Below are 26,101 nucleotides of genomic sequence, written 5' to 3'. Positions count from 1 at the left end.
AGTAAAGTTTGAATACGAGTGATTAGCGTTTGCAGCCATACATAGATTCAATCCATTTGAAAGCGAGTGATGTAAAACAAATTATAGCCACGGAATCGACGACACCTAAACAGCTTCTCTTATGTACGTGGAAAACTTCGAAATGCACAACTCGCTAAAATGGGTTCTTTTCATCAAAGAAAGCGGTCAGATAACAAGTGATACGCTTGGGCTATTTGCAAAGCAATATCGATCAAGCCACTTCAAAATGTAAATCACATGTCGAGAGAAGCCTCAAGGCATTGAATCTACGCCAGAATTATTCTTCTAAAGGGAGGGGGGCTTTTTCCTTTTAAAATTTACGCTGATTTTCCCTGCATTCATCTAACTGGTGTCGGATTTCAGTGGGAGATTTTTTTTTTTACCAATTATTTTGCATTATCAGCCAACCTTAACTTTCTTGTAATTTGGATATGATACAAGGATCACACCACCATGGCAGGAGTGAACTTTAGCCTCGTCACGTGTAAAATATATTGAGGAGTAAGGCTTTTGTTTACACTCTTTAAAATATTGTCATTCATTCCCTTGCTTTTGGAAGAAGAAAATTAGACTTGAATTTGGGAATCGCACTGAAAGTTAATGACCTGTGTTGGGACGACTGGAGTGTAGAATGGCCATAGCCCTCTGTAGTTTAAAGTTTTGAAGTTTACTAATTCATAAATACACAGCAGTTCCAGAACTGAATTGCGCATTGCATAACAAATATTAATGTCTACAAATCTGATCATAAACAAATCTATCTTATCTATCTCACCGTGGATCTAACAACATTGGCAACAATATTTTCAAAGAAATTCTAAACTTAGCACTATTAGTATTACAAATCGACGATTTCCCTTTTTATAATCTAATTACCCAGATGTTAGCCCAAATGATATCTTCACTCAAATTTCTACTTTCCAAAAACTATCGAATATAGTGCCTCTGACGTCAACCCTATCGACATTCTTTGAGGAAATAGAAGTAACGAAGAATATCATGACATAGTGAGAGTCAATGAAATGTAAATAAGAGGCCGTGTGTTTCTTTACTTTCCAAAAAAAGAAAAACTCCTAAATAAAGATCGAGTGAATCTATCTGGCTATTAAGCGATGGTCTACTTCAGTTTCTGTAACTAATGGCGAAGTTACCTTTTAAATTGATGCAGGCACAATTGATATGGTGGCTTTGTCTTTCTTTCCGGCATATTTTGAATCAATCAAATCATACAGGGTTACCGGTAAAACTGTTCCCACACAAAATTTTATAATCAGTAGATAAACAATTCCGTCGAACGATGTTTCTCTTTTCAAATCCCGATCCCACAAAGCTGTTTCGAAACGAGCGCGGGCCACTTCGCTGAAAATCAGCACCAAACATACCGTAAACAAAACGATGAAGAATAAGGACTTCTTGCTTTCTTTCCAGGCTTTCCACGACCATGACGAAAAACGCGACTTCGTCGAGGCGTCTGATTTTAATGAAGTGACTTCCTTGTTGTGTTCAGCATCGTTTTTATCCAAGGCTACGGAAAGCAGGTAGAAGATAAGAAACATGGTTAAAATCAATTCAACTTCTACGACGGCTTGAGAAATAGACGTTTGTGAGAAGCAACCGTGCCATAAGAAAATTGCGGAACCGATGAATCCCAGAAGAAGCACCGCGTAAACCAAAAGGTAACAAAATGATCTCCGTTTTTCGTGTCCTACGGGATGTTCATGGTACACTGTTATGATTGCCGCCAGGTTACAAGTTTGGAAAAACATCATTGAAAGGGAAAGAACTCTTAAAACATTACAGGACTCTGTAGGTTGAATGAGGAAACCTTTCCACCACTCTGCGGTATCTGCGCCAAGAATTAAAACTTGGGAAGCGGCCTGAAGACTTGCTAATATCCGGCACTTTTGAATAAACTTCTGCTTTGTTTTGTCTTTAAAGCAGCTTAGTAATAGACGTCCGTTGAAAAAGACTGCGGCTACATCCAGAATGGATATCAAAAGAAAAGGTGACACGGTTAAGGACATGATGTGAGAGCGACGTCTTCCTCTCCTCAATACGTGGCTGAAATAAGCTGTATTGGCTTGAGATCTGTACAAATATGATAAATTGAGCGGTTAATTGATCATTATGCTAGGTTATATTGCGCTCCTGATTTGTACAAATATGATAAATTGAGCGGTCACCTGATCATTATGCTAGGTTATATTGCGCTCCTGATTTGTACAAATATGATAAATTAAACTACAGAGGGCTATGGCCATTCTACACTCCAGTCGTCCCAACACAGGTCATTAACTTTCAGTGCGATTCCCAAATTCAAGTCTAATTTTCTTCTTCCAAAAGCAAGGGAATGAATGACAATATTTTAAAGAGTGTAAACAAAAGCCTTACTCCTCAATATATTTTACACGTGACGAGGCTAAAGTTCACTCCTGCCATGGTGGTGTGATCCTTGTATCATATCCAAATTACAAGAAAGTTAAGGTTGGCTGATAATGCAAAATAATTGGTAAAAAAAAAAATCTCCCACTGAAATCCGACACCAGTTAGATGAATGCAGGGAAAATCAGCGTAAATTTTAAAAGGAAAAAGCCCCCCTCCCTTTAGAAGAATAATTCTGGCGTAGATTCAATGCCTTGAGGCTTCTCTCGACATGTGATTTACATTTTGAAGTGGCTTGATCGATATTGCTTTGCAAATAGCCCAAGCGTATCACTTGTTATCTGACCGCTTTCTTTGATGAAAAGAACCCATTTTAGCGAGTTGTGCATTTCGAAGTTTTCCACGTACATAAGAGAAGCTGTTTAGGTGTCGTCGATTCCGTGGCTATAATTTGTTTTACATCACTCGCTTTCAAATGGATTGAATCTATGTATGGCTGCAAACGCTAATCACTCGTATTCAAACTTTACTAGAACAAACTTCCGTTCATCGAAAATTTAAGAGTGTGTCTCTGTAAGAGCGGTCCGGTCGATTTTGCTTGAGACACGGATTTCGCTCGTTTCTCGTGTGTTGTAAGACATTCGTGTACCTATACTAAAACCACAATCAGTTTGATCGGATCTCTTTATTTTTCAGAGTTTTACGGAAATTAAATTTCACTCGAGCGAAGGCTTGTCGTGACACTTTTCAAGACTTTAATTTCATACAACTTTGGAGGACAATTTACAAAAAACTACGGAACTCAGCAAAAAACAAATACCACAGCCATGTATATTAACTCTATCTTATCTATCGAGGCGACTTTCGTAAACATCACGTGTCAATCAAGGAAACAGGAAGACTTGAATGACACCTTATCGGTTCGCCTAAATCAAACACGCCAAAACCGATCAAATTCAAGGTAAATTTTTGAAAAAGTGAGGCGTTCTTCACTGATCCAACTAACATAGCTAGGAAGTAGGTGCCATAGAAAAGATAACTACAGAAAAAAACTTTGCGGCCCGACCTTTACGAGAACTTCATAACTCCGTGAACTTACCTAATTTTCGGCAATCTCCAAGTTTGGCCGCCATTTTGAGGGACTTGTCAACATGAAGCGTAACCGATATAAATCAAGCAGGTAAATCTAAAACCGTCAGAAATATATAAGAAAGCAATTCAAATGAACTTCACTTTCAATTCAAGCGGCAAAATTTAAAATTGTTCGTTAAACTTACAATCCTTATGCGACCATTTCTTTCAAAAATTCAAACACTACAACTAGTGTTCGAATTCCCCTCGCCGATTCCACCGCAAGAAATAACCTGTGCCACCCAAGCTTCGACTCGAACATGAAGTACGAATCAATTAACATAACTGCTTCATCTTCGCGGCCATATCGCGCTGGTATTTTGATTTTCCGATCGACAAGAACGGTGATCAGGAATCGATCGGTTTGTTTACCTGGTAAACGTGACCGCTGACCAGCCGCTGAGTGCAAACAGCATAGCGCGGGGTGGGGTGGTTGGCGGGCATATCGCCATAAGATATTCGAATGCATGCTCAAAAAGCTCTAGGACTATCAGTCTGAACAGTGAAGGCATGCTTTGTGGTACAGACAACTTTTATTTTATTCTCATAACTTTCTCCTTAAATACATTTCGTTCCAAATAGGACTGGCATCAGTTCATAGATTTAAAAACAAATCTTTACCACGTAAATAAATGTGTTTAGATAATCGAGATAACCATTGAACCTCTTGAACCTCACCGGAAATAACGTGTCTTGTCTTTGTTCAACTCTGAGAGCGTGGAGCGGCGAAGACGCGAGATACAAGTCTCGCGCCTCGCGGATTCACCATGCTCACAGGATACGCGTGACCTCACTATCTTTAAGAGAAATAAGAGACTGCTCGAAGTCTGTATTCCGTTCAACCATTTCATAAGAGTGACGCGAGTCTTTCAATTGAGTGAGAAAGTCACAAACCCATTCTTTACCTCACGAGCGTAACCACTGACCACTCACGAATTACAGTAGGCTTCTCCTTTGATGCGGAAATTGAAATCGTATCGAATGTACAAAATTATAATGAGTTCCTTTAGATCTGCCGAACTTGTATCGCGTTGGAAACAATTACAAGTACAGGAAAAATTCGTTCACAAGCGAGACGTTTATTATGTCTCAGGACTGCTTTTTGAATAGCAAAGATGGAAAAAACTTTGGTTCATCGTGTGGCTTAAGTGGTTTGGTACGAGTGTCTGAATGCTGATCATGAACTGATCAGAACAAAGGTTTTACAAGGAGCCATGAAAACTCAAAGTTAACGCACCCAACCTTCCTGAAGTGTAGAAAAGGGATTTTTTTAATCATGATTTGTTTTAGTTTTGCCTCTTGCTGGTTAAAAAGCAGGTGGAAAAGATGAAAAAAAATGAAAAATCCTGAATAAGTAAAAGTAAATAGCTGCAACTCTGCACTTCCTTTCATACTGGGTTTAAAGCTGCTCTAAACCTCATCATTTGATAAGCTGCCACCTGTCTAAAGAGGTTTTTAAGGGAAAATGAGCTAATCTTGGCAAGGATTGGCCTATTTCACCTCGCTCAGGAGGATAAACAAAAAAATGTGGATTTGCTATAGGCATCGCTACACTCTGGGGAAGTTTTGGAGAAGTGCAAAGGTAACACGTCAGTATCCTGATCAAGATAGTGTCAGGAAGCGTATCCAAGGCAGAGATGTAATTACCTTGCATATGTCTCAGGACGTTCAAAAGCTGTTTGGAGTTATTCTTCCAGTTGAATCAGGTGGTCTTCAGTAACATTTTCTGTTATCTATTTTTGTCACGTGACATATCTGCTCGAAAAGAGAAGAAATTCTTTATTAGATGAAGGGTACTTAAGTACACATCACGTTGAAAAAAAAATAGATCTATGTGTAAGTGCTTTTCATCACAGATGGAAATATGTACAAAGTTGCTCGGTTGATAATCAATATTGTTTTTTTAGAAGATCAAATCACCTGACAACGCAATCTACTTACTCATGCGTACGGTTCACAATTATTTGCGGTCAGTTTTCCTCAGTTTGTATGATTCTCATTAACCGATATGATTAAATTTGCAGACCAAAACACCCCTTATTTGATTGAGAATAATAAAAGTAAACAGTGCATGTCGGTTTTTAATTCCTGATGGATGCTACTGGGCTTTACTTTAACTGAGAAATTTGCAATCGCTTACCTCAGCTCTCTGTGTCCCATGCCGTAAGAAGCACAAGAAAAAAGTTGATGATAGTGAGTCTTGGCTGAGACAAGAAGAATCAGAGAAGAATCTACGGTCCCCAGAAGCGCCACTTTTAAACACGAGACAACTAAGGTAAATTGAATGAATTTCTATTTGTTTTATTTAAAACTATCGTTCAGATTATAAGATACGCGAAAAACTCTCCCCACCGATTTTTTCCTACATTCTGTTAATCAAAAGTTTCTATAATTATAAAGGCTTTCTTGTTGATCGTCTTAATAGTAACAGTTTCCAGGATCCAAGAGGAGCAAAAGAGAGAACAATTTTCTGTGTAGCTAGGTAAGGCGACATGCCGGCTTTATACTTCTTCCGGCGTGATAACGATAATGATGACAACAATGGGCAAAAAGCACCGTCCGCTAATGATGACGATTATCATAGTTATTAACAAATCTCAGTTACAGTCCTGAAAAAATCTCAAGGGGTCCTTTGAACCATCCTCTTAATCTCGCCAGAAGTCAAAGTTGCCTAAATTCATTCTAAGGTTCGTGCAATTTTACGACGAATTTTCAATTCCGGTGTGTTGCACGCGCGACTTTTGATAGAAAAAACCTGCACGCGCCATAACTTAAAAGAACGTGTCAGCGGAATGAATCAAATCTCTATCACTTTGCATACATTCTTGGGAACAGAAAAAATTACTTAGAGCAAACATTCTAAGTATAGTGTGCATTCCGTGCAATGGGGCATAAATAAAAGGTTCTGGTGGAAAAGACATTTTATTTTATACCACGGATGACAAAAAAGCAAAAAGGTTATACGGGTACCCGGTTAAAAATATATTGATAACTCTATTAATTAATACCAGTTATTAATTAATACCAGTTCTAATTTAGAGGAGAAAGTTATGAGAATAAAAGTTGTCTGTACCACAAAGCATGCCTTCACTGTTCAGACTGATAGTCCTAGAGCTTTTTGAGCATGCATTCGAATATCTTATGGCGATATGCCCGCCAACCACCCCACCCCGCGCTATGCTGTTTGCACTCAGCGGCTGGTCAGCGGTCACGTTTACCAGGTAAACAAACCGATCGATTCCTGATCACCGTTCTTGTCGATCGGAAAATCAAAATACCAGCGCGATATGGCCGCAAAGATGAAGCAGTTATGTTACTTGATTCGTACTTCATGTTCGAGTCGAAGCTTGGGTGGCACAGGTTATTTCTTGCGGTGGAATCGGCGAGGGGAATTCGAACACTAGTTGTAGTGTTTGAATTTTTGAAAGAAATGGTCGCATAAGGATTGTAAGTTTAACGAACAATTTTAAATTTTGCCGCTTGAATTGAAAGTAAAGTTCATTTGAATTACTTTCTTATATATTTCTGACGGTTTTAGATTTACCTGCTTGATTTATATCGGTTACGCTTCATGTTGACAAGTCCCTCAAAATGGCGGCCAAACTTGGAGATTGCCGAAAATTAGGTAAGTTCACGGAGTTATAAAGTTCTCGTAAAGGTCGGGCCGCAAAGTTTTTTTCTGTAGTTATCTTTTCTATGGCACCTACTTCCTAGCTATGTTAGTTGGATCAGTGAAGAACGCCTCACTTTTTCAAAAATTTACCTTGAATTTGATCGGTTTTGGCGTGTTTGATTTAGGCGAACCGATAAGGTGTCATTCAAGTCTTCCTGTTTCCTTGATTGACACGTGATGTTTACGAAAGTCGCCTCGATAGATAAGATAGAGTTAATATACATGGCTGTGGTATTTGTTTTTTGCTGAGTTCCGTAGTTTTTTGTAAATTGTCCTCCAAAGTTGTATGAAATTAAAGTCTTGAAAAGTGTCACGACAAGCCTTCGCTCGAGTGAAATTTAATTTCCGTAAAACTCTGAAAAATAAAGAGATCCGATCAAACTGATTGTGGTTTTAGTATAGGTACACGAATGTCTTACAACACACGAGAAACGAGCGAAATCCGTGTCTCAAGCAAAATCGACCGGACCGCTCTTACCGTAGAGACACTCTCTTAATAAACTTGACATGACACATTGTTGAACACGGTAACTGAAAATAACAAAATTACAAACACGCGATTTAGCATAAAACAATTTACAACGTATGAGTGAAAGTACTGGAAAACGGCAAAGCGAAATAAACAAGGACACTTACAACACGAATGTGACCAAACCAAAAGACGAAAAAATGAAACCCAATGCACGATATGCGCCGATATGTTACGCAAACTAGACAACTAGCCAAATAAATTACGCGCGAACGGAATATGTACAATATGCAAATAAATATAACAATTACAAAACTGGCAACTGACAAAGGACACTTATGAAGACGAGAAACAAAACACTTAACACCAAACTATGAAAAAACAACAAAAACATAATAATACAAATTTTTGCGCCTACACTATGTCCTCTGATTCTACGTTCTTTGAAATTTCTGTTACATGTACCTCTCTAGTTTTTGCTTACTCTAGTTTCTTTAACTTTGTTGTAAGTCTCTTGATGCGGCTGTGGTGAAATTTCACCAGCGCTCCAATAGGGTCACGTTCTGCTTTCTTTCGGATCGAGCTCAGACTGATATCTGATTGAAAAACCTTCATCGATCGCGATGTTCGCCCTTGCGTTGTAACTTAGGATTTTTGGGCATGTGACCTTCTCAAGACGAGCTTTGAAGAATCTGATAGAGTTGTTTCTTAGAAGTGTCAAGGATACAACGTACATAAGAAGGCCTTTCTTATGTACGTGGAAAACCTCGAAAGGGACAACTCGCTAAAAGGGGTTCTTTTCATCAAAGTAAGCGGTCAGATAACAAGTGATACGCTGTGGAAGTAAGGTAAACTATTTTTATTGAGAATTTGACGCATTTTTTAATTCGTTAAAGCGGTCGCAAATATTCCCATACAAACTTTCATAATTCCGCCATGACTGTTATTGCCAAGATGATCATCTCACAGCTAGAGCTCGGGCCGCCTGTGATCCCATAAGTATTTTTGAATTACATTACCCTCATTCACACTCTTTCCTAAAGCCTTACAAACTTCGGTCTTGTTTTTCAGAAAAAAAAAATGCAGAAAACAGTGAAGAGCAAAGTTACTATCCAGTTAGTATAAAAACAGAACTGCTCGGAGACGTGATAGATACTCGATGTATTGGAGACTCGTAATCATGCCAATTCATGCCATTAAATTGTCGAAAGTAAAACTGCAGTCTTGATGACGAGCCTTCTTTGATGGGAGATAAATAGATTATGAGTTAGTTAATGATAATTGGTTTGGTTTGGATGACCGAAAAGATTATATCGTTGTCGAACAACGCGTTACGTTCACGAAGGGCAACGTTGCGTGACGCCCATGTACTATTTGGTTTTCACATGCTGACTGACAGAAGCACAACTGAGCTCAGACACAATCAAGAAGAATATCGCTAAATTGGAAATACAGTATTTGCCTATGCATTCTTGCTAAAAATATCGCTGATGGCTTTGATAAAAAGTTGCACTGGTAAAATTTCCGCACAGCCCCATACTATTTTTAAACAAATCTGTTTTCCCAATGGCAATGTAATGTTTTTGTCGTTGTTTTCTCTATCCAAGAACTGAATTCATAATGTGTTCGGAACTTTTACCGTTGCACTTGCCGACCACTGCCGCCGTGTGCGCTTTGAACATACATCTCTCAGAAGGTTCCTGCCAAAGAAAGTGCTAGCCCCGACAACAGGTAAACTCCTACAATGTGGTTTTATCATCTGAGCTGATCATTGAATAAGAATAGCGTCTATTGTGTTATGCCTCGATCTTCAAAGCCTCCCGACACATGTAAGTGACGCGGAGCAAAGTGGCCGGGTATTCTGCAGTTTGGCCGCCAAAGGGTTTCTAAAGTTCACATTTTGAGCGTTAACCCTTTGCCAGAGCAGGCAAGGAAATAGGAATAGGTAAACTTTTATTTGTTGGTCAGATTTTTGCTTTGAATTAATGAAGTGAACAGGACCATCAATAACACAAGTGCGCCATTTTCACGACTGTATCGGTAAATTTGGGCTTTCGCTTACCAAAAACCTCAATCAGAATAACTCATCAAATTCCTCGGGGCGAGAGTGGTTTGTAGACTGATTTTTTTCGTTAATCAGGGCAGCAGCTTTTGTTTAGAACCGTGCATCGTGCTTTTGCATGCGAAATTAATTTGCTGAATTGTTCTGAAAAAATTGCTAATTCGCGTTTTTTATCTCATTTGAGTGCAGTTTTCGAACGGTCATTTGTCACGGTATTTGCATAAGCCATTCAGTAAACATTGTAATAGGCTAGTTGGTCATTTCTTATCCCTTTTGGCGGTCTTACCTTACAGGTAGAGTTTGGTTACCTTTTCCTTATTACGATCGTGAATTTGACATAGAGACAGATGTTTTTGCGTAAACTGCGGTTTGCGGCTAGATATCGGTATATTTTCATAATGATTAATTACAAAGAAAATGACTCTACCCTATAAAAATTGATCCCGTATAGGAATTTCCTGGAATTATCTCTCCTTTATACTTTTATCCATTTAATACTCTCGTTTTTAGACTAAATCCATGTAGAATTCCCGATCAGGAAAATAGTTTTCAGCTTTTAATTTAACTCGTGTGACACCTCTTTTTCTTAGAGGTGACTTGAGCTGTAAACATGTAGTACTTTTCATCTTCCGCACTGAATTTGTAATTAGATAACTTATACGACTAGCGCGTAGAAATAAAAAAAGACATTTCCTAAAGCGTCAACATCACGAAGGTATATACTTAGTATGCGAACTCCGTTCTGCGTGGCCCAACGTGACTCGCTATTTAAGTGTAAAAGTATGACGAAGGCTAGAGATTGACAGCTCCGTAAGTGTCACCTTTATAAGCGTTGACCCCCACTTTCCTTGAGAGATCAGAGCTAGTCCCCGTTATAGTAACTAGTACAGTAATAAGGAATATAGAAAGAGACGACAAGACAACGAGTGTTAAAGTAAATTTCTCAACATTGGTCACTCATGCGAGGTAAAAGGTTAAGACCATGGCAGCTCACACTTTTCATGAAGTGTCGTGAATTTCAAGACCCCGCAACCTATTTATACGTTCGTTTTCGACCGTATCAAGAAATAGGCCATTGTTGTGGGTTAAATTCGACTTCACAAGTTCAAACAAAAGCCTTTTGTTGTTTGTTGCGCTGAGGAAATTGTGCCGAGACTCGACGAAGATGAATTTCAAATCGTCGCAAAATTGTCGGCGTGTCAAATTAGCGGCACTTGGGGAGAGGGGTTGGAAAAGTTGCTCATAAGCGTGCTGTTCACACAGGGGTACCCAAGGGAGAAAATGCCCTTCACTATGCTTGGTCTCTCAGTATAATTTTTTCATCAGCGAACCAGTTGATTATAAATTTATTAACACAATAAGGATGCTTTGTTGTTAACAACATTCACGAACTATACTCGGCAAGAGGACGAGAGGAAATAAAAGCAACAATTCACTATTCATGTTATTAACCCCAAACAAGATACCTGGAAATGCTGAATTCTTTATACTGTACTTTGGATCAGTTGATAATAGCGCGCAGCACAACGCCGCAAAACGATGAAGCTTTTATCGATGGTTTCACTTGGTCAAGAGTTTTGTTTCTCTTATCAAAGAAGCGCTAGTCTTAAGCGCTAGTCTTAATACTATCACGCTTTCACTCTCGTAACGTAAAGAAAGAAGAAGAAAATTTTGTGCTGGGGAAAATACCACTTAGGAATTAAAAAACGCTCAACTTAAGTGGTTGTATTTAAAATGATCTTTAAAGGTTAATGTTCTAATTTAGTCTTGCAGTGAAAACACTGGCGGTGCGCGCGGCTTTTAACAAAGAGGTGATAGTTTTAAAACTATCTAGTTTTAGTCGTAACGTAAAACAAAATAGAAGAAAGAATTAGCGTTTGGGAAAATACTTCTTAGGAATTAAGAGTAACGCCGAGTTAAATGGCTGGACTAAAAAAATTAGTGATATTTGCGGGTTGTCGTTCTACTTTAGTCTTCCAGTGAAAACTCTGGCGGCGTGCGCGGCATTTAACAAAGAATTTGCGTTGTCATTAGATGGTTTCTTTTTGGGTTTCCTTTCAAAATTCTTCATTGCTGAAACCAGGGTGTCGATATCGATGGGGATAAATGCGAGTAACGAGCATCCTTATGTTCCGACATGTATTCGAGAATAAGCCGTAATGTAATAAAGATCGTCGGTGGAAAATGTCGTTTGAGATTAGGAGAGTGAAAAGACAATAGACTTCTTATCTTGTCTCACAAATCTTGCCGTCTGGAAAATCAGATGCCATCTTCACGGTACATAAAATCTTCAGCGGCGTTCAGTCACTCATCTCTCAAAGGATTCAAGTTCATCTCGGTTTTTGTTTTTTGTTTGTTCTTTTTTCCAGAGGATGGAAAAACTTCGTCAATATCAGTGAGCAACAAACGCAAACCAAGACCCTGTTCTAAAGCCGCGGTTACACGTGCGATTTTTTTGCTTGCGATGGTGATGCGATTTTTTCAGTTTTCACGGAATGAGTTTAATTCAAACAAGTTTCATTCGTGACCATTCACACAAATTTCATTTGGTTTCATCACACTTTGTCAGTCTCTCAGTTGCGACATTCTGTGTCTTGACCAACCCTCCCTGAGTAGCAAGTGACCTTGAACAAAAAGTAACTCCTTACTCCTCCCCAGGGTAAGATTTGACATACACGCGCTTCCGCTAAATATTCAAATTTCGCGCTCGTGCAGTAATCGGCTATGTTTGAATTTACCTCGTGAATTTCGCTATTGTAATGGCAGCGAGTTTGAATTTCCCTCGTGAATTAATAAGCCATTGTTTGGCTCTAAAGCTATTGTTTCAAGATATCCTTTTATGGATATTTGAGATACTAAACAAAGGGCATTGTCTTTGAATTTGACCAGCTTTTCTTGATACGCAAATCAGGAGCGCAATATAACCTAGCATAATGATCAGGTAACCGCTCATTTATCATATTTGTACAGATCTCTCCTGGCCCTCCTCGATGCTGTTAAGATAGGAGTGTGCTCTCAAGGAACAAGCCAATACAGTTTATTTCAGCCACGTACTGAGGAGAGGAAGACGTTGCTCTCGCATCATGTCCTTAGCCCTGTCACCTTTTCTTTTGATATCCATTCTGGATGTAGCCGCAGTCTTTTTCAACGGACGTCTATTACTAAGCTGCTTTAAAGACAAAACAAAGCAGAAGTTTATTCAAAAGTGCCGGATATTAGCAAGTCTTCAGGCCGCTTGCCAAGTTTCAATTCTTGGCGCAGATACCGCAGAGTAGTGGAAAGGTTTCCTCATTCAACCTACAGAGTCCTGTAATGTTTTAAGAGTTCTTTCCCTTTCAATGATGTTTTTCCAAACTTGTAACCTGACGGCAATCATAACAGTGTACCATGAACATCCCGTAGGACACGAAAAACGGAGATCATTTTGTTACCTTTTGGTTTACGCGGTGCTTCTTCTGGGATTCATCGGTTCCGCAATTTTCTTATGGCACAGTTGCTTCTCACAAACGTCTATTTCTCAAGCCGTCGTAGAAGTTGAATTGATTTTAACCATGTTTCTTATCTTCTACCTGCTTTCCGTAGCCTTGGATAAAAACGATGCTGAATACAACAAGGAAGTCACCTCATTAAAATCAGACGCCTCGACGAAGTCGCGTTTTTCGTCATGGTCGTGGAAAGCCTGGAAAGAAAGCAAGAAGTCCTTATTCTTCATCGTTTTGTTTACGGTATGTTTGGTGCTGATTTTCAGCGAAGTGGCCCGCGCTCGTTTCGAAACAGCTTTGTGGGATCGGGATTTGAAAAGAGAAACGTCGTTCGACGGAATTGTTTATCTACTGATTATAAAATTCTGTGTGGGAACAGTTTTACCGGTAACCCTGTATGATTTGATTGATTCAAACTATGCCGGAAAGAAAGACAAAGCCACCATATCAATTGTGCCTGCATCAATTTAAAAGGTAACTTCGCCATTAGTTACAGAAACTGAAGTAGACCATCGCTTAATAGCCAGATAGATTCACTCGATCTTTATTTAGGAGTTTTTCTTTTTTTGGAAAGTAAAGAAACACACGGCCTCTTATTTACATTTCATTGACTCTCACTATGTCATGATATTCTTCGTTACTTCTATTTCCTCAAAGAGTGTCGATAGGGTTGACGTCAGAGACACTATATTCGATAGTTTTTGGAAAGTAGAAATTTGAGTGAAGATATCATTTGGGCTAACATCTGGGTAATTAGATTATAAAAAGGGAAATCGTCGATTTGTAATACTAATAGTGCTAAGTTTAGAATTTCTTTGAAAATATTGTTGCCAATGTTGTTAGATCCACGGTGACTAATATTGTTATTATTGTCCAACTGTACTAAGTAGTGTATAAAAAAAGAGCGAGTCGAGAACAAATATCGTACGATATTGCACAGTTGCTATTAATCCCCCCTTGTTAGAAATGCGCATAAAATCAAGAGTTGGATAATAAATAACTAGCTCATCAATCGTTTATGTGTGTGGTATTGCTGAGTATATTTACTCGTTGTTTATATTTTGACTCACCTTACGGGCTCGTCAAAAGTAATACGGTACAACTCTTAAAAATATTCCGTGATACCACGCGTTTAAACGACTTCTAAGATATATCACTCTGCAGAACCACGTGATAAGTCTGTGAATGTCGTTTCAGTCTTTCTCTTTCTTTGATAAGAATATTGATTGATTTTTTCTTTATAATATTGCCTGTTGCAAATTCGTAATTCGTCATAATATATTTCAATACTCTCTTAGGCTTCCGTAACAATCGTTTCCTTTTCCTTTTCGCGGGAAAAACGTGAGCTGAGTAGCAGTAGCACACAAGGATCAGTTGAAAGAGAAAAAATCTTCCGAAGCGGGTAGGAAGTGAAGGATAATATGCTGAACATTATTAACAGAAAGGCATTCCAGTCCCATGTCGCAGATATCACTAGTTCAAACGCTCAAGACGATTCCTGAAGTCACATTTTTCTATACAAAAAGAAAAATATATATTTTAATTCTGAGATTCACTTTCCAAGTGGTGAGCCATTTGAGACGCGACATCAATTACAACCATTAAAAAGCAAAGTTAGGTAGGAGATCTTTATTCACATGAAATTTACAAATCATGTTTTACTTATCTGTCCTTCGCAAGAATCTTGAACTTCCATTTGGCAGGAACCTTCTTGAAAGTAAAAATTCTGCTGAACTGTTTCAAGTGAAGGCAAAACAAAGACTAACAAGCCAGTTGGTGTTTAAAGGGGTCTTGGTTTTTGCGGCTAACAGTTAATTTTCGGTTAATTTAATGCTAACGGTTAATATCTTTCCATTGTAATACCCAGAAAAAGTTTTTTTATCGTTAATTGTTTCTAAGACTAAAGGTTAAAATTTGTCTATATTTTCGCTTAATTGTGAACTGTTTTTGCTTGCATCCGGAAGTCTGAAAGACGCATAAAATAAAGACTACTCTTTTGAATGACGTGGGACTTTTCAAAAACGCTTAATACGAAAAAGTGAATCGGAACGATGTAATAAACTATTCTTTTATACAATGTGCGCCGTCAAAGTCCTTTGTTTTGTGGTATTGGTGACATGTATAAACACTTGTTACAATGACCTTTTCTTTTCGTAGAAGCGAAGAAATATATTGATATGTCACTAAATACTTTAAAATGCGTCTCAAAAGCTTCATGAAAAAATTTAGTGTTGTCTTCATTTTTATCAAAACTTTTTCTTTAATCTTTCTGTATTCATCAGATCTTTAATGAAGGCGAATGAATAAAGGGGCTAAATTTCTAAAGAAACTGTGATGCTGCGTCGTTGGGAGAGTATCAAGGTAATTTGTTGTTATTGGCCACCATAACTGAAGTTTCAAAGCTGACATTTCAAGCATTAGCCCTTTATCAGAGCGAATCACGCGAAGCGTCAGCTTTGAAAATCTTCACGGCGGCCAATTTACTTTATCAACTCAGTTGATAATATCAAATTACTTTAATGAAGTTAGATTCTTTAAAGCTTTGAGGAGTAGCAGAACTGGATTGCGTGACAAAGATAAGTTGCTGACTAGAGTATTAATTTGCGTGCCATTCAATACTTATGGTATCAGACCACTGGTGCTTCTATTATACTTTTGAATACTTTAAAATATCACAATATCATTGTTTTCGTTGATCGCGTGCGGGAAAAATAAAACTAAGAACCGAGTTATGATTTGAAAATAAAAAGATAAAACTAGATCCCCCCAGTCCCAAACAGTTCGCGACTCCCTCTCAGTTAGCCGAAGGAGTTCCTTTAAACAATCATGGTTTCCACAGCCTCTTCATCGTCAAAGCTGGACTGTTCAATTAAGTCACTGAATGTAACAGGCAAAATAATTCCCACAACAAACCTCATGATGAAATCGTAAATAATTTCAGAATTTGTGACCATCAATGCATGTTTTCCTCGATCGAGAAGAAAGCCGCTGAGAACCATCACCAGGTACAGAAGTAACGTAGCTATAAATAAAGTGGGCCGTTTGTTTTCCTTGCAAATGTTCCACAGCACCTCGCAGTCTATCAAAACTTTTGAAGTAGTGTCCTCGAAGTCGTCTTTGAGATATTTGAAACCTGCAGCCAACAACAGAATGATGAACAAAGCAATGAAAATAAATCGGACGGTGATGAATACCGTTACTGAAATATAATAATGAGGAAAACAACTAAACCACCAAATCATTGAGGAACCAATCAACCCAAGAGTCACTGCTGCTGCTATTTTCAGTTTTGAACATCTGTCTTGGTGTCGAAATGTGACCAGTGGATGTTCAGAATCAATGCACAGAATCGCTGTCAAGTTGCAGGCCTGAACGAACGTGAAAGAAATCGAAAACAATTTGACAACATCACACGGTTGATCCTAAAGTAAATTTTTTACCTTGAAATAAACTCAAAAAATATTGTACAGAAACCCGTCCCTATGACTAACTTGAAATCTATTTATTAATCATGGACATCATTGAGCATTGAGTTGTGTTTTGCTATTTTGACTGCCTCATTTATTCGGATTATGCTTGACCCTTGTTGCTTGTTTCCTAACGAGGCAGAGACTCAACTTCTGTATTGCCTGCTCGTGTTCTCAAATTTATAAGAAGCTTATCGACCTCGTTATGTTTAGGTCTCGGTTCCGTGGCTATAATTTGTTTACATTACTCGATTTTAAATGAATTGAATCTTTGTCCTCTGATTCTACGTTCTAATGTGAAATGAGAAGAGTTTTTGCCGAGTTGAGTGAGATCGTCTTTCAATGCGTGGGAAGCAAAGAATTGGTGGTCAGAAATACGTTGTTGTCATGACAATTTTAAAGCATGTTACCTAAAGATCGCTGCAGTCACGAAATTTGCGGTCATTCCGCATTAACATTAAATTTGAACTTGTTTTTTAATCCCAAACCCTCCACTATAAGCCGAACCACGTTTCTTGTGAAAAAATCTCCCAAACTTTTGTGTCAAATACTGAAAAATCGCTCGGCTTATAGATGAAGAAATACGGTAGATATCTGATTGAAAATCTTCATCGATCGCGATGTTCGCCCATACGTTGTAACTTTGGATTTTTGGGCAAGTGACCTTCTCAAGACGAGCTCTTAAGAATCTGATAGAGTTTTCCCTTAGAAGTGTCAGGGATCTCTTGACTTTCTTTCATCGAGGCTTCGCTTCCAGCGCAGAATCGATTTCCTCCACCTCTGCATCATACCCAGGGATTAAAAGCTTCGGATGCTTCGGAGTCGTATATTCTCTGTCCGAGTTTGAGTCTCTAGACGATATGGCTCTCAGTAGATACTTTGTGCGGTCCTTCATTGCAGCCTTGTAGCGTGGTCCCCGGGATGACGTACAACCTTCCCCGGTCCAGGTTCCAAGATGCGTAGTCGCGAGGAGGAAAAAAATAAGAGAGAAAAGCCCTTTTCTTATGTACGTGGAAAACCTCGAAGTGAACAACTCGCTGAAATGGGTTCTTTTCATCAAAGTAAGCGGTCAGATAACAAGTGATACGCTGTGGAAGTAAGGTGAGGTATTTTTATTGAGAATTTGACGCATTTTTTAATTCGTTAAAGCGGTCGCAAATATTCTCATACAAACTCTAATAATTCCGCTATGACTGTTATTGCGCAAGATGATCATCTCACAGCTGGAGCTTGGGCCGCCTGTGTTTGAATCAGCGAGGGGGGTTCTAAGAATTCCGCAACAAAATTAATTTTATTTTTAAAAAAAAATTATTTGGGGCGAGGGGCACTTTTGGGATGATTATGAATAAAACCGTCCTCCCTTATCATGTAATACAAACCAAGCGAAAAGGAAAAAATTACTTACATTGATAACGCCTAATATTTAACTGCAATCGAGAATAACTTGAAGACATCTAAACAGAGAACTGCGCTGAGTGCGACTTCAGGTAAACTGGCCTACAAAAGTGATTATGCGTAAAAGAAACTGGCTTTGGATACAAGAGGAGTGGGCAATAACATGCGGTATGAGGAACGTGCAAAAAAGGTGTAACTGACAAAGAAAACTTTTAACAAAGTTAACAAAACACACTAACGAGGAAAATGAAAAAATAAAGGAAAAAATAAACAGAGGCAAATGACACGAAGAGATGATATTGGCAAGCACTTGGATCTTATTTTTAGGACTACAGTACTGGGTCAAAAGGTATATTTGATAGGTAGCTCACAAAATGGAAATTAGAATTTGTTTTTGTTCAATTGGACCGTAAAATTGACAGTCAAAGGACTTTGATAAGTTTTGTGTTATAAGCAGAGCAATTTTCCATATGATGTATGTACTTAAAGTTATGAAGTGAAACACCCCTCTGAATTTCCATGTCAAATTTAATTGATCATCATTTAAAATGTTTTCAACATATTAGAAATCCCTCTGCTTATAACAATAAGCAACATGTCTTCTTTGAATTGATACTAAAAACATTATTTTTTATTAATTCCAGAAGTAGTTATCTTTTCTTAAGTAACCCCTGGTAGAACCCAGCAGGTGGCTCAATTAAATGAGTGGTATCCTATTACAATTGACATGTTGAGTCTGAAATATTTTTTTTCATGATCTTCAAGTCATAAGCTTTCCAGGGATATATAGTTTGCCTAAGTTTTGAAGTAAGTCCTAGCTGTGAAAAATGAGTGAAAAATGGGCATTTTTTCAGGTTTACCCCCGCCTTAAGTTTGTTAAAAGTTTTCTTCGTCAGTCACACCTTTTTTACGCGTTCCTCATACCGCATATTATTGCCCACTCCTCTTGTATCCAAAGCCAGTTTCCTTTACGCACAATCACTTTTGTAGGTCAGTTTACCTAAAGCCGCCCTTAGCGCAGTTCTCTATTCAGAAATCTTTCAGTTATTCTCGATTGCAGTTAAATATTAGGCGTTATCAATGTAAGTAATTTTTTCCTTTTCGCTTCGTTTGTATTACATGATAAGGGAGGACGGTTTTATTCATAGTCATCCCTAAAGTGCCCCTCGCCCCAAATAATTTTTTTGAATAACATGAATTTCTTTGTCTTACTGACCATCGAGGTGAAAGAATTACCTCAAGGAAATAAAACCTCGCATTTCTAAAGCAGTGAGAACTCAATTTCTTTATGTTCGCGACCACGCATTTTAGGACCTGGATAGGGGAAGGTTGTTACGTCAGCCCAGGAACCACGCTACAAGGCTTATGACGCTTTGCAAGATTGAGAATTTCCCTTTCTTTAATCATCGACGACCTTCCATAAAGTACCTAAAGAAAGCCATGTCATCTAGAGAAACGTCATCTAGAGACTCCAACAATGCACCTTCCAAGCATAATTCTTTATTTTCTTTCTAGGTTGTTGCGTGACTTTCTTCTCACTAAATGGCTTGAATGACGATGTCGAATCGGTTTCCAGGATGATGTCATGAGCCAACCCGCCCTGTTCTCCCTGTCACTCGGTCGTAAACATGAAGGAGATCGATTTTAGGATCTTCGAAAAATAACTTGAAAATAATGACAAATTATAATAGATCGACATCAATTCTATGGACTTTGTTATCGGTAAGACAAGGAAATTTATTAGGCCTTTCAATATGATACTGATTCAAATGGTCAGTGCTTAAAAGAACAAACATTTTGCAAGGGAACGGTCTTAGTAGTTCGATCCCATCAAGATGTTGGCCATGTCAGCGGAGAAGTTAAATACATCGATCGCTGTTGAGGTGACAAATCCTACTTATACTCACAACTTCACGAGTTCAGTGGTAGGGTGAAGTAACAATATATTTAAATTAGCTGCGAACGTAAGCATGAAATTCTGTCAAGTCAGTTAAATGAAGACAGGGTTAGTCCATTGGATTTCCTTTCCTCGTACAGACCACAGCCGAACCTGCGGTTAGCGGTAACTCTTTCTTAAGCTGTTGTCAAAATCCCTTATTTTTACTTATAATTGGATTAAAACTCCAATTAACGGGATTCATCTTAAGTTAAAGTTGTAAATCTACGAGTTTCGTAACGAAGGACGATTACTGCAATCTTTCGGTAAACTTAACTCAGTTCAATTACCACATTAATGGTAGCGTTTACGACAAATGATAGACAAGTTTTATCACGGTTTTGATTATTTAATACATTTTGCCAAGCTTTTACCCGGGACAAATTTTGTCGGCGGTGCGTTGAAAATTTGTCCGCTTCAGCGAAAAATTGTCAAGTCGCGACAAACCATCCGCACTTGTAAAGTGTTGTTAATGACAGAAAATTTATTTAAATGAACAATTTTTTCGCTAGTGCGGATAAGCCCTTAGCTATTTGAGAACAGTCGACCTCACGCAATTTTGAAGTGTCAACATCCATCGCTCCGTATTCTGAGCCCGCGTAAACCAAGCGCTAGATATTAGATTTATAGATCTCCTCGAGATCGCTCAGCAGTTTCTAATCGACATATAATAGTTTGGATTGCACAGGTTCCCTCGATTTCTTAAGTTTTTAGAAAAATTTTCGATTTCTGGTCAGAGAACGACGCGACCGGTAGTCGACCTCACGCAATTTCTTAGTCAACAACAATAGCTCCGTATTCTGAGCGTGAACCGAGCATCAGACATGAGATTTGTGTTATGATAGTTAAACGAACGTTTGGCCTCGTTTCTAAAGGCTTTAATCTACAAAAACCTCGTGCTACATATACTACACAAAATGGCGTCTTCACAGAACGAGTCCGCTGACATATGTGTTGACGGGCACTAAAAGGTATCGGTATCCCGGATTAACAATAACATTAACAATGTAAATTACGAGTACCGGTAAAGTTACTTAAATGAAGTTTCCAATGTTTGACTGTCACTACAATTTGTAAATCAGTTAGGGATTGCTTAGCATTTCCTCATCGACAAATGATAGTTTGGATTGTGTAGGTTCTCTAAATTTATTACATTTTGAGAAAAATAGCCGACTGCTGGTCGTTTAGTTGTTCGACTAAGAACTTTGACTGGCTACCGGTTATATAACCAAAGCGTACCAATAGACCTTTTTACAGTTCCCAGCGCCATATTGGACATGCAACCGCGCACACGTGAGAACGAGGCTGGGGTTGACTCGTGTTAAATCTCTGTGAGCGCTTTTGGTTGTTCAAATACATTTTATGGGCCCAATGGTTTGCCTCTGTGAATTATTTATGAGGGTAACTATTGTTGCAAAATTAGTACAAATTTCCTATTAGGTACCTGAACTGTTTTAAGTTCAATTTTTTTTTTTATTCCGGCAGTAAGTCAATAAGTTCAGTACTGCTCACCTGTTAACTACATGGCTTGCTTAAAACACTTCTAGCAGAGAAACTCTTGGAAAGTAATTGCTTTTAATAAAATAACCTAGACACTGTATCTTCAGAGTTTTCTCTTATTATGGCAGATCCAGAAAACTGACACAAATTTGGTAGTAATTGTGACAAAAGCAGTTTTCAGTAGTTCTTGTTTTTGTTTTTTATGATAGCATAGTAACCTTTATGGATGCCACATGGAACTCTCAAAAGATATTTTGTGTGCTTTATGTATCAATCAGTTTAATGCTTCAAATTGAAAAAAAGAAAAAGTGAGTTTCACCAACTAAAAGAGTTCTCGACACAAAGATGAACTACGACACTAAATTTTATTATTCACAAAATTGTCCTCATAATAAAAAGTTTGATAGAAGTCTCGCAAAAAATAATTTCTCATACAATTTGATGATCTGAAAGATTCTCTTCTAAACAAATCTTATGGTAATTGTAACAGTTGAAAATAAATATCTTGATTTGGATATATTTCTCAATCTTTAAGTATCTTCTTTACATCTCAAAATTATATTATCATAACATTGGTTAACACAATGCAAAAAGAACTAGTATAGCAAACCTTTGTGTCAGAAGGCCTCTGAGTGCTAAGAATGGGAAAATCAATTCACAGAATGTTTATCACTGACAGAAACTTAAATGTGTGCAAAGGACTTGCATTGTTGAGATCAGTAGCTGAGAGGAAGCATTTCTGTTCTCTTCCATTAACCCTTAAATACCCAAGATCTGATTGTTAATTCTCCCTTCTAGTTGCTACACATTTACTTGTAAATAAGTTATGAGAATTTGATGTAAGATCAAGATAACTTCTACCTGATAAAAAGTTTCAGTATTATCATTATCTGTTTGCTGGATAGTGTTTGGATATTATGGGGAGAAGTTACATGAATCAATCACTTTTGAGAGTTTTTAAATTGTCTAATATTTTGGTCTGATTCTTTCAATGCTGTCTTGCTTCCTAATAAATTACCATGAGTCGTGAACTGAAATGGTTTTCAATGTACCACGCGCATAAGTTGTCCTGGGCCAGATGTGTTTCAAAATATTATGACATTTGTCAATTACAGTTTCCCTTATGGGTTGATAGAAAGAAGGGTTATAATCAAGTGGCTGTACAGGCTCTATTGTATAGTTTCCCAGAAGATACAATACACAAATGGCAAACTAACGTACATATTGGTAAACAAAATGGGAACAACTTTAACTGAAGAATATGGCACAATAACAAGTAGCTCAACAACAACAGCAGTAATAACAAATCTCCTCTACCTAAAGGGCTACAGCCTTTGCCTCGCTTTCTAAGCCATACTGAACAGCTCCTGTGGTACTTCCTGTAATGCGTTCCTCTCCACACGATGTGACGATATTCTCGTAAAACACAACGGGGTAATCGTAAAGCTGAATGAAATTCATCTCGGTTAAATTACGGAGATCGCAACAGATCAGCAAAGCATAAACTTTCGACACTAAGTCCGCTCTAATTCCGCCTGTCGATTTTGAACTAAATTTTAAAATCTCCCTGAGATCTTTTGCTTCGAGTTTCTGGATGTCATCTAATGACGAGATTTCCATATTGTTGTATTAAAGAACCATTTTAAAGGAAGAAATCGCATTGAAAAGTGCATTAGAACATGAAATGTCAGCAGATCAGCTGTATGAAAGAACCGCCGGGTAAAACCCAGCCTCGTTATCGTGTGTGAGCGGTTACTAATCCAATATGGCGCCGGGAACTGTATAAAGGTCTATTGGCCACCGAAAAAAATATCGGATCAATATCAGTATGTGGTTAACTGCCCACCTACCCCTCCCCTAACCCTAACTTGTTATCACTTGACTGTCATTGGGTAAGGGGAGGGGTAGGTGGGCAGTTGCCCACATACTGATATTGATCCAAAATATCTACAGTTTTCGATAAAATATAATTTCATTCTCACTTTAAATCACAAACTCCTCAACCATTTCTTTTCGTGATACATTTGCTTCACTTTTGTGCCCGTTTTTTTAATGCTTATTTTTCCAGCTTAAGGTTGTTTATAATCTCAATTACGAACCCCATTTCGATCGTCGCCGATTTCTATGTTACTGCAGTCTTCTGAGTTTTGTTTGATCAAGGAATAATAAATTTTCGGCAAAAGAAAAATATCTCGTCCATGAGATGTCATCTGCAGCATATACTTGGGCAGCCGTCTCACCCATTCAAACCACGTGACCACATGGCTAAAGGGGCTACTCACGAGCTCTCAACGTCTTCAAAGCGTCCCAGTCCCAGGATGAGTTGGTTTGTTCTCCTTTTGATATCTGCAATGGATTTAGCCGCAGTCTTTTTCAATGTCCGACTGATAAGAATCTGCTTCAAAGACAAATCGAAGTACGAGTTTCTTGAAAAGTGCAGGTTACTGGCCATTTGTCAAGGCGCTAGCCAAGTCATAATTCTTGTTGCGGATTCTGTAGAATGGTGGAATGGACTCACTATTCTCCCTGGTGAAACATGCAACTTCTTCAGAGTCCTGTGTCTTTCTGTGGTGTTCTACCAGACTTGTAATTTGACGGCGATGATGACTGTTTACTATGAACATCCCGAGGGAAATCAAAAGCAACTGCCATTTCCGAAAGTCCGAATATTTGCCGCACTTTGTCTTGGATTCGTCGGCTCCGCAATGATCTTGTGGCACAACTGTTTCTCATATGCGCTGATTTCTGAAGTAATCTTCAAACTTGCCTTCTTTGTGACTGTATCACTCTTCCTCTTTCTCTTTGCTGTGACTCCTACCAAAGCATCCAAAAACCTCGAAATCGATTCAACAGAATCACAGTCAGCGACTGACAATTGTTTGTCACCGTGGAAAGTATGGAAGGAGAACAAGATGCCCATGTTTTTCACAATGTTATTTCTAGCTTGTCTGATATTAATTCTCAGCGGGGTACACTCTGAATCACTGCTGTATGAAGATTTGGAAGAAGTCGCAATTTTCAAGGAGGTTATGTTTTCAGCGATTACCAAATTTGCTGTCGGAATCGTTTTACCGGTGACCTTGCATGATTTGATAAATTCGAGCTATATGGGCAACAAACTTGAAACTGTAACTGCATATGTTCTTTAACAGGAAGATAAGCTATAAACGAAAAAGAAGCGACTACACAATACGGAGCCACTTTTGAAAGAACATATGTCTTGTGACTCGTTTGGCTCCGGCGATAGTGACGATCCACGCCGGTTCGTACGATGCATGGTTCAAAATGGCTTTGTATTCTGCGGTTACGCCCCGTTAAAAATTAGCCCTCTTAAAAGAAATTAGTCTTTTTTTTTTTGTTTATTCGACTATAACAGTCACAGCCATGAGCCTCTGCCGCTGTTGGCGGTTAACAGATCGATCCAATAAAAAGAAGCGCACAGTACTAAACGTTTTAAGGGTACTCTTTGTTATAAAAACAAAAACAGTTATTTACTTCGAAATAAATTTTGATTGTATGTGAACCCGTCCCTATGATTACTTTGGAATTTGGTCATTAATCGTGGCACACTTGGGCCAAGTTGATTGGCAGCAACTTCTCAAAAGTCTTCCAGACTACAAAACTTTCAAAAAGAGAGAGGGTAAAATTTCCGCACGGCCCCATACTACATTATGCATTCAGTTCTTGAATAGAGAAAACAATGACAAAAACAACACATTTCCATTGGGAAAACAGATTTGTTTTGCAATAGTATGGGGCTGTACGGAAACTTTACCAGAGAGAGGAAGTAGGGCTATTGTGGCTATTATACACCCAGTCGTCCTAACTTAGGACATCAACTTTTGACTTAAATCCAATTTTATTTATTCCAAAACGAATAATTGAATAGTAATCGTTTTCCATTGTATAAACAAAGACCTCACTGCCTCGTGCATTTCCACGTGATAGGCTGAAGTTCACGCCTGCCATAGTGGCGTGATCCTCACCTCAAATCCAAATTGACTACATTTGACCCCGTCGGGGGCTCTGTCAGGTTGTGTGATGTTGCGAAAAAAACATTGGTTAAACATTTTCTCACAGAAACCCGACACTAGTTAGATGAATATGGGAAAATCCATGTAACATGACACACGATACTTCTCGCCAGCCCCCCACCCCGCCTCCCAAAAGAAAATTTCTGGCGTTAGCCAACGTGTAGCCGTACCCTCCGCCACCAAGGTGAAACGGAAGCAAGGGAACGTCTACGAAAACCTTACACTAATCGTGTTCTGTGACGCCACTCTCATCTATGCAAAATGATGTAACTTGATAATATTTTTTGCGCAGAGGCCCCTGTTAGCGTGAAAGGTTATCGAGCAAACATCAACATTGAGGTGAATTCATTTTCCATTTTTCCGGGTATATTTGCAATTCAGCGTTCGAGTTCAAAGATGTACTTAGCTTTAAAGATATAGAAAAATATTATGAGCGATTACTGATTAGGAGTAAGTCCCTTGCTTCCGTTTCACCTTCGGGGGAGGGTACGGCTACAGGTACGCTATTCTGGCGTAGACGCAATACGCTTGGAGCTTCTTCGGAAATAA

General features: G+C 38.5%; 2 protein-coding genes and 1 long non-coding RNA gene across 11 annotated transcripts; 1 reads left to right on the top strand and 2 right to left on the bottom strand.

Moving 5' to 3' along the window:
- Positions 1-668: 668 nt before the first annotated feature.
- LOC149042016 (uncharacterized) lies at positions 669-3,965 on the bottom strand. Of its 2 annotated transcripts, XM_089213376.1 has the most exons (3): positions 3,681-3,965; positions 3,503-3,589; positions 669-2,109 (listed from the first exon to the last, which is right to left on the bottom strand). In XM_089213376.1, exon 3 carries the CDS (start codon positions 2,043-2,045, stop codon positions 1,176-1,178), a length of 870 nt encoding a protein of 289 aa, XP_089069502.1. In that variant the 5' UTR covers positions 2,046-2,109; positions 3,503-3,589; positions 3,681-3,965; the 3' UTR covers positions 669-1,175. The 2 variants fall into 2 exon arrangements, with proteins under 2 accessions (XP_089069502.1, XP_089069501.1); XM_089213375.1 differs by lacking the exons at positions 3,503-3,589; positions 3,681-3,965 and adding an exon at positions 2,205-2,936.
- Positions 3,966-6,634: 2,669 nt separating this feature from the next.
- Positions 6,635-22,378, top strand: LOC113684652 (uncharacterized). 8 transcript variants are annotated; one of them, XR_016188719.1, is made up of 6 exons: positions 6,729-6,981; positions 7,073-8,524; positions 9,284-9,407; positions 12,709-16,225; positions 17,588-17,788; positions 19,598-22,378. XR_016188719.1 is itself a non-coding variant. In XM_089213380.1 (3 exons), exons 2-3 carry the CDS (start codon positions 7,126-7,128, stop codon positions 13,689-13,691), a joined length of 405 nt encoding a protein of 134 aa, XP_089069506.1. In that variant the 5' UTR covers positions 6,739-6,981; positions 7,073-7,125; the 3' UTR covers positions 13,692-14,237. The 8 variants fall into 8 exon arrangements, 1 of the variants encoding a protein (XP_089069506.1); XR_016188721.1 differs by having other exon boundaries at positions 6,733-6,981; positions 7,073-7,159; XR_016188720.1 differs by lacking the exon at positions 9,284-9,407 and having other exon boundaries at positions 6,734-6,981; positions 7,073-7,159.
- LOC149042015 (uncharacterized) lies at positions 14,835-17,595 on the bottom strand. The gene is made up of 2 exons (XR_016188730.1): positions 17,352-17,595; positions 14,835-16,353 (listed from the first exon to the last, which is right to left on the bottom strand). It is a non-coding gene; the product is annotated as an uncharacterized LOC149042015 (long non-coding RNA).
- Positions 22,379-26,101: the final 3,723 nt, after the last annotated feature.

The sequence above is a fragment of the Pocillopora damicornis genome, chromosome 7 (genome assembly GCF_964200805.1).
Source record: "Pocillopora damicornis chromosome 7, jaPocDami1.2, whole genome shotgun sequence".
Classification (NCBI taxonomy): domain Eukaryota; kingdom Metazoa; phylum Cnidaria; class Anthozoa; order Scleractinia; family Pocilloporidae; genus Pocillopora; species Pocillopora damicornis.
The sequence above is the reverse complement of the archived record's forward strand: the minus strand, read 5'-3'. Positions and strand labels throughout refer to the sequence as shown.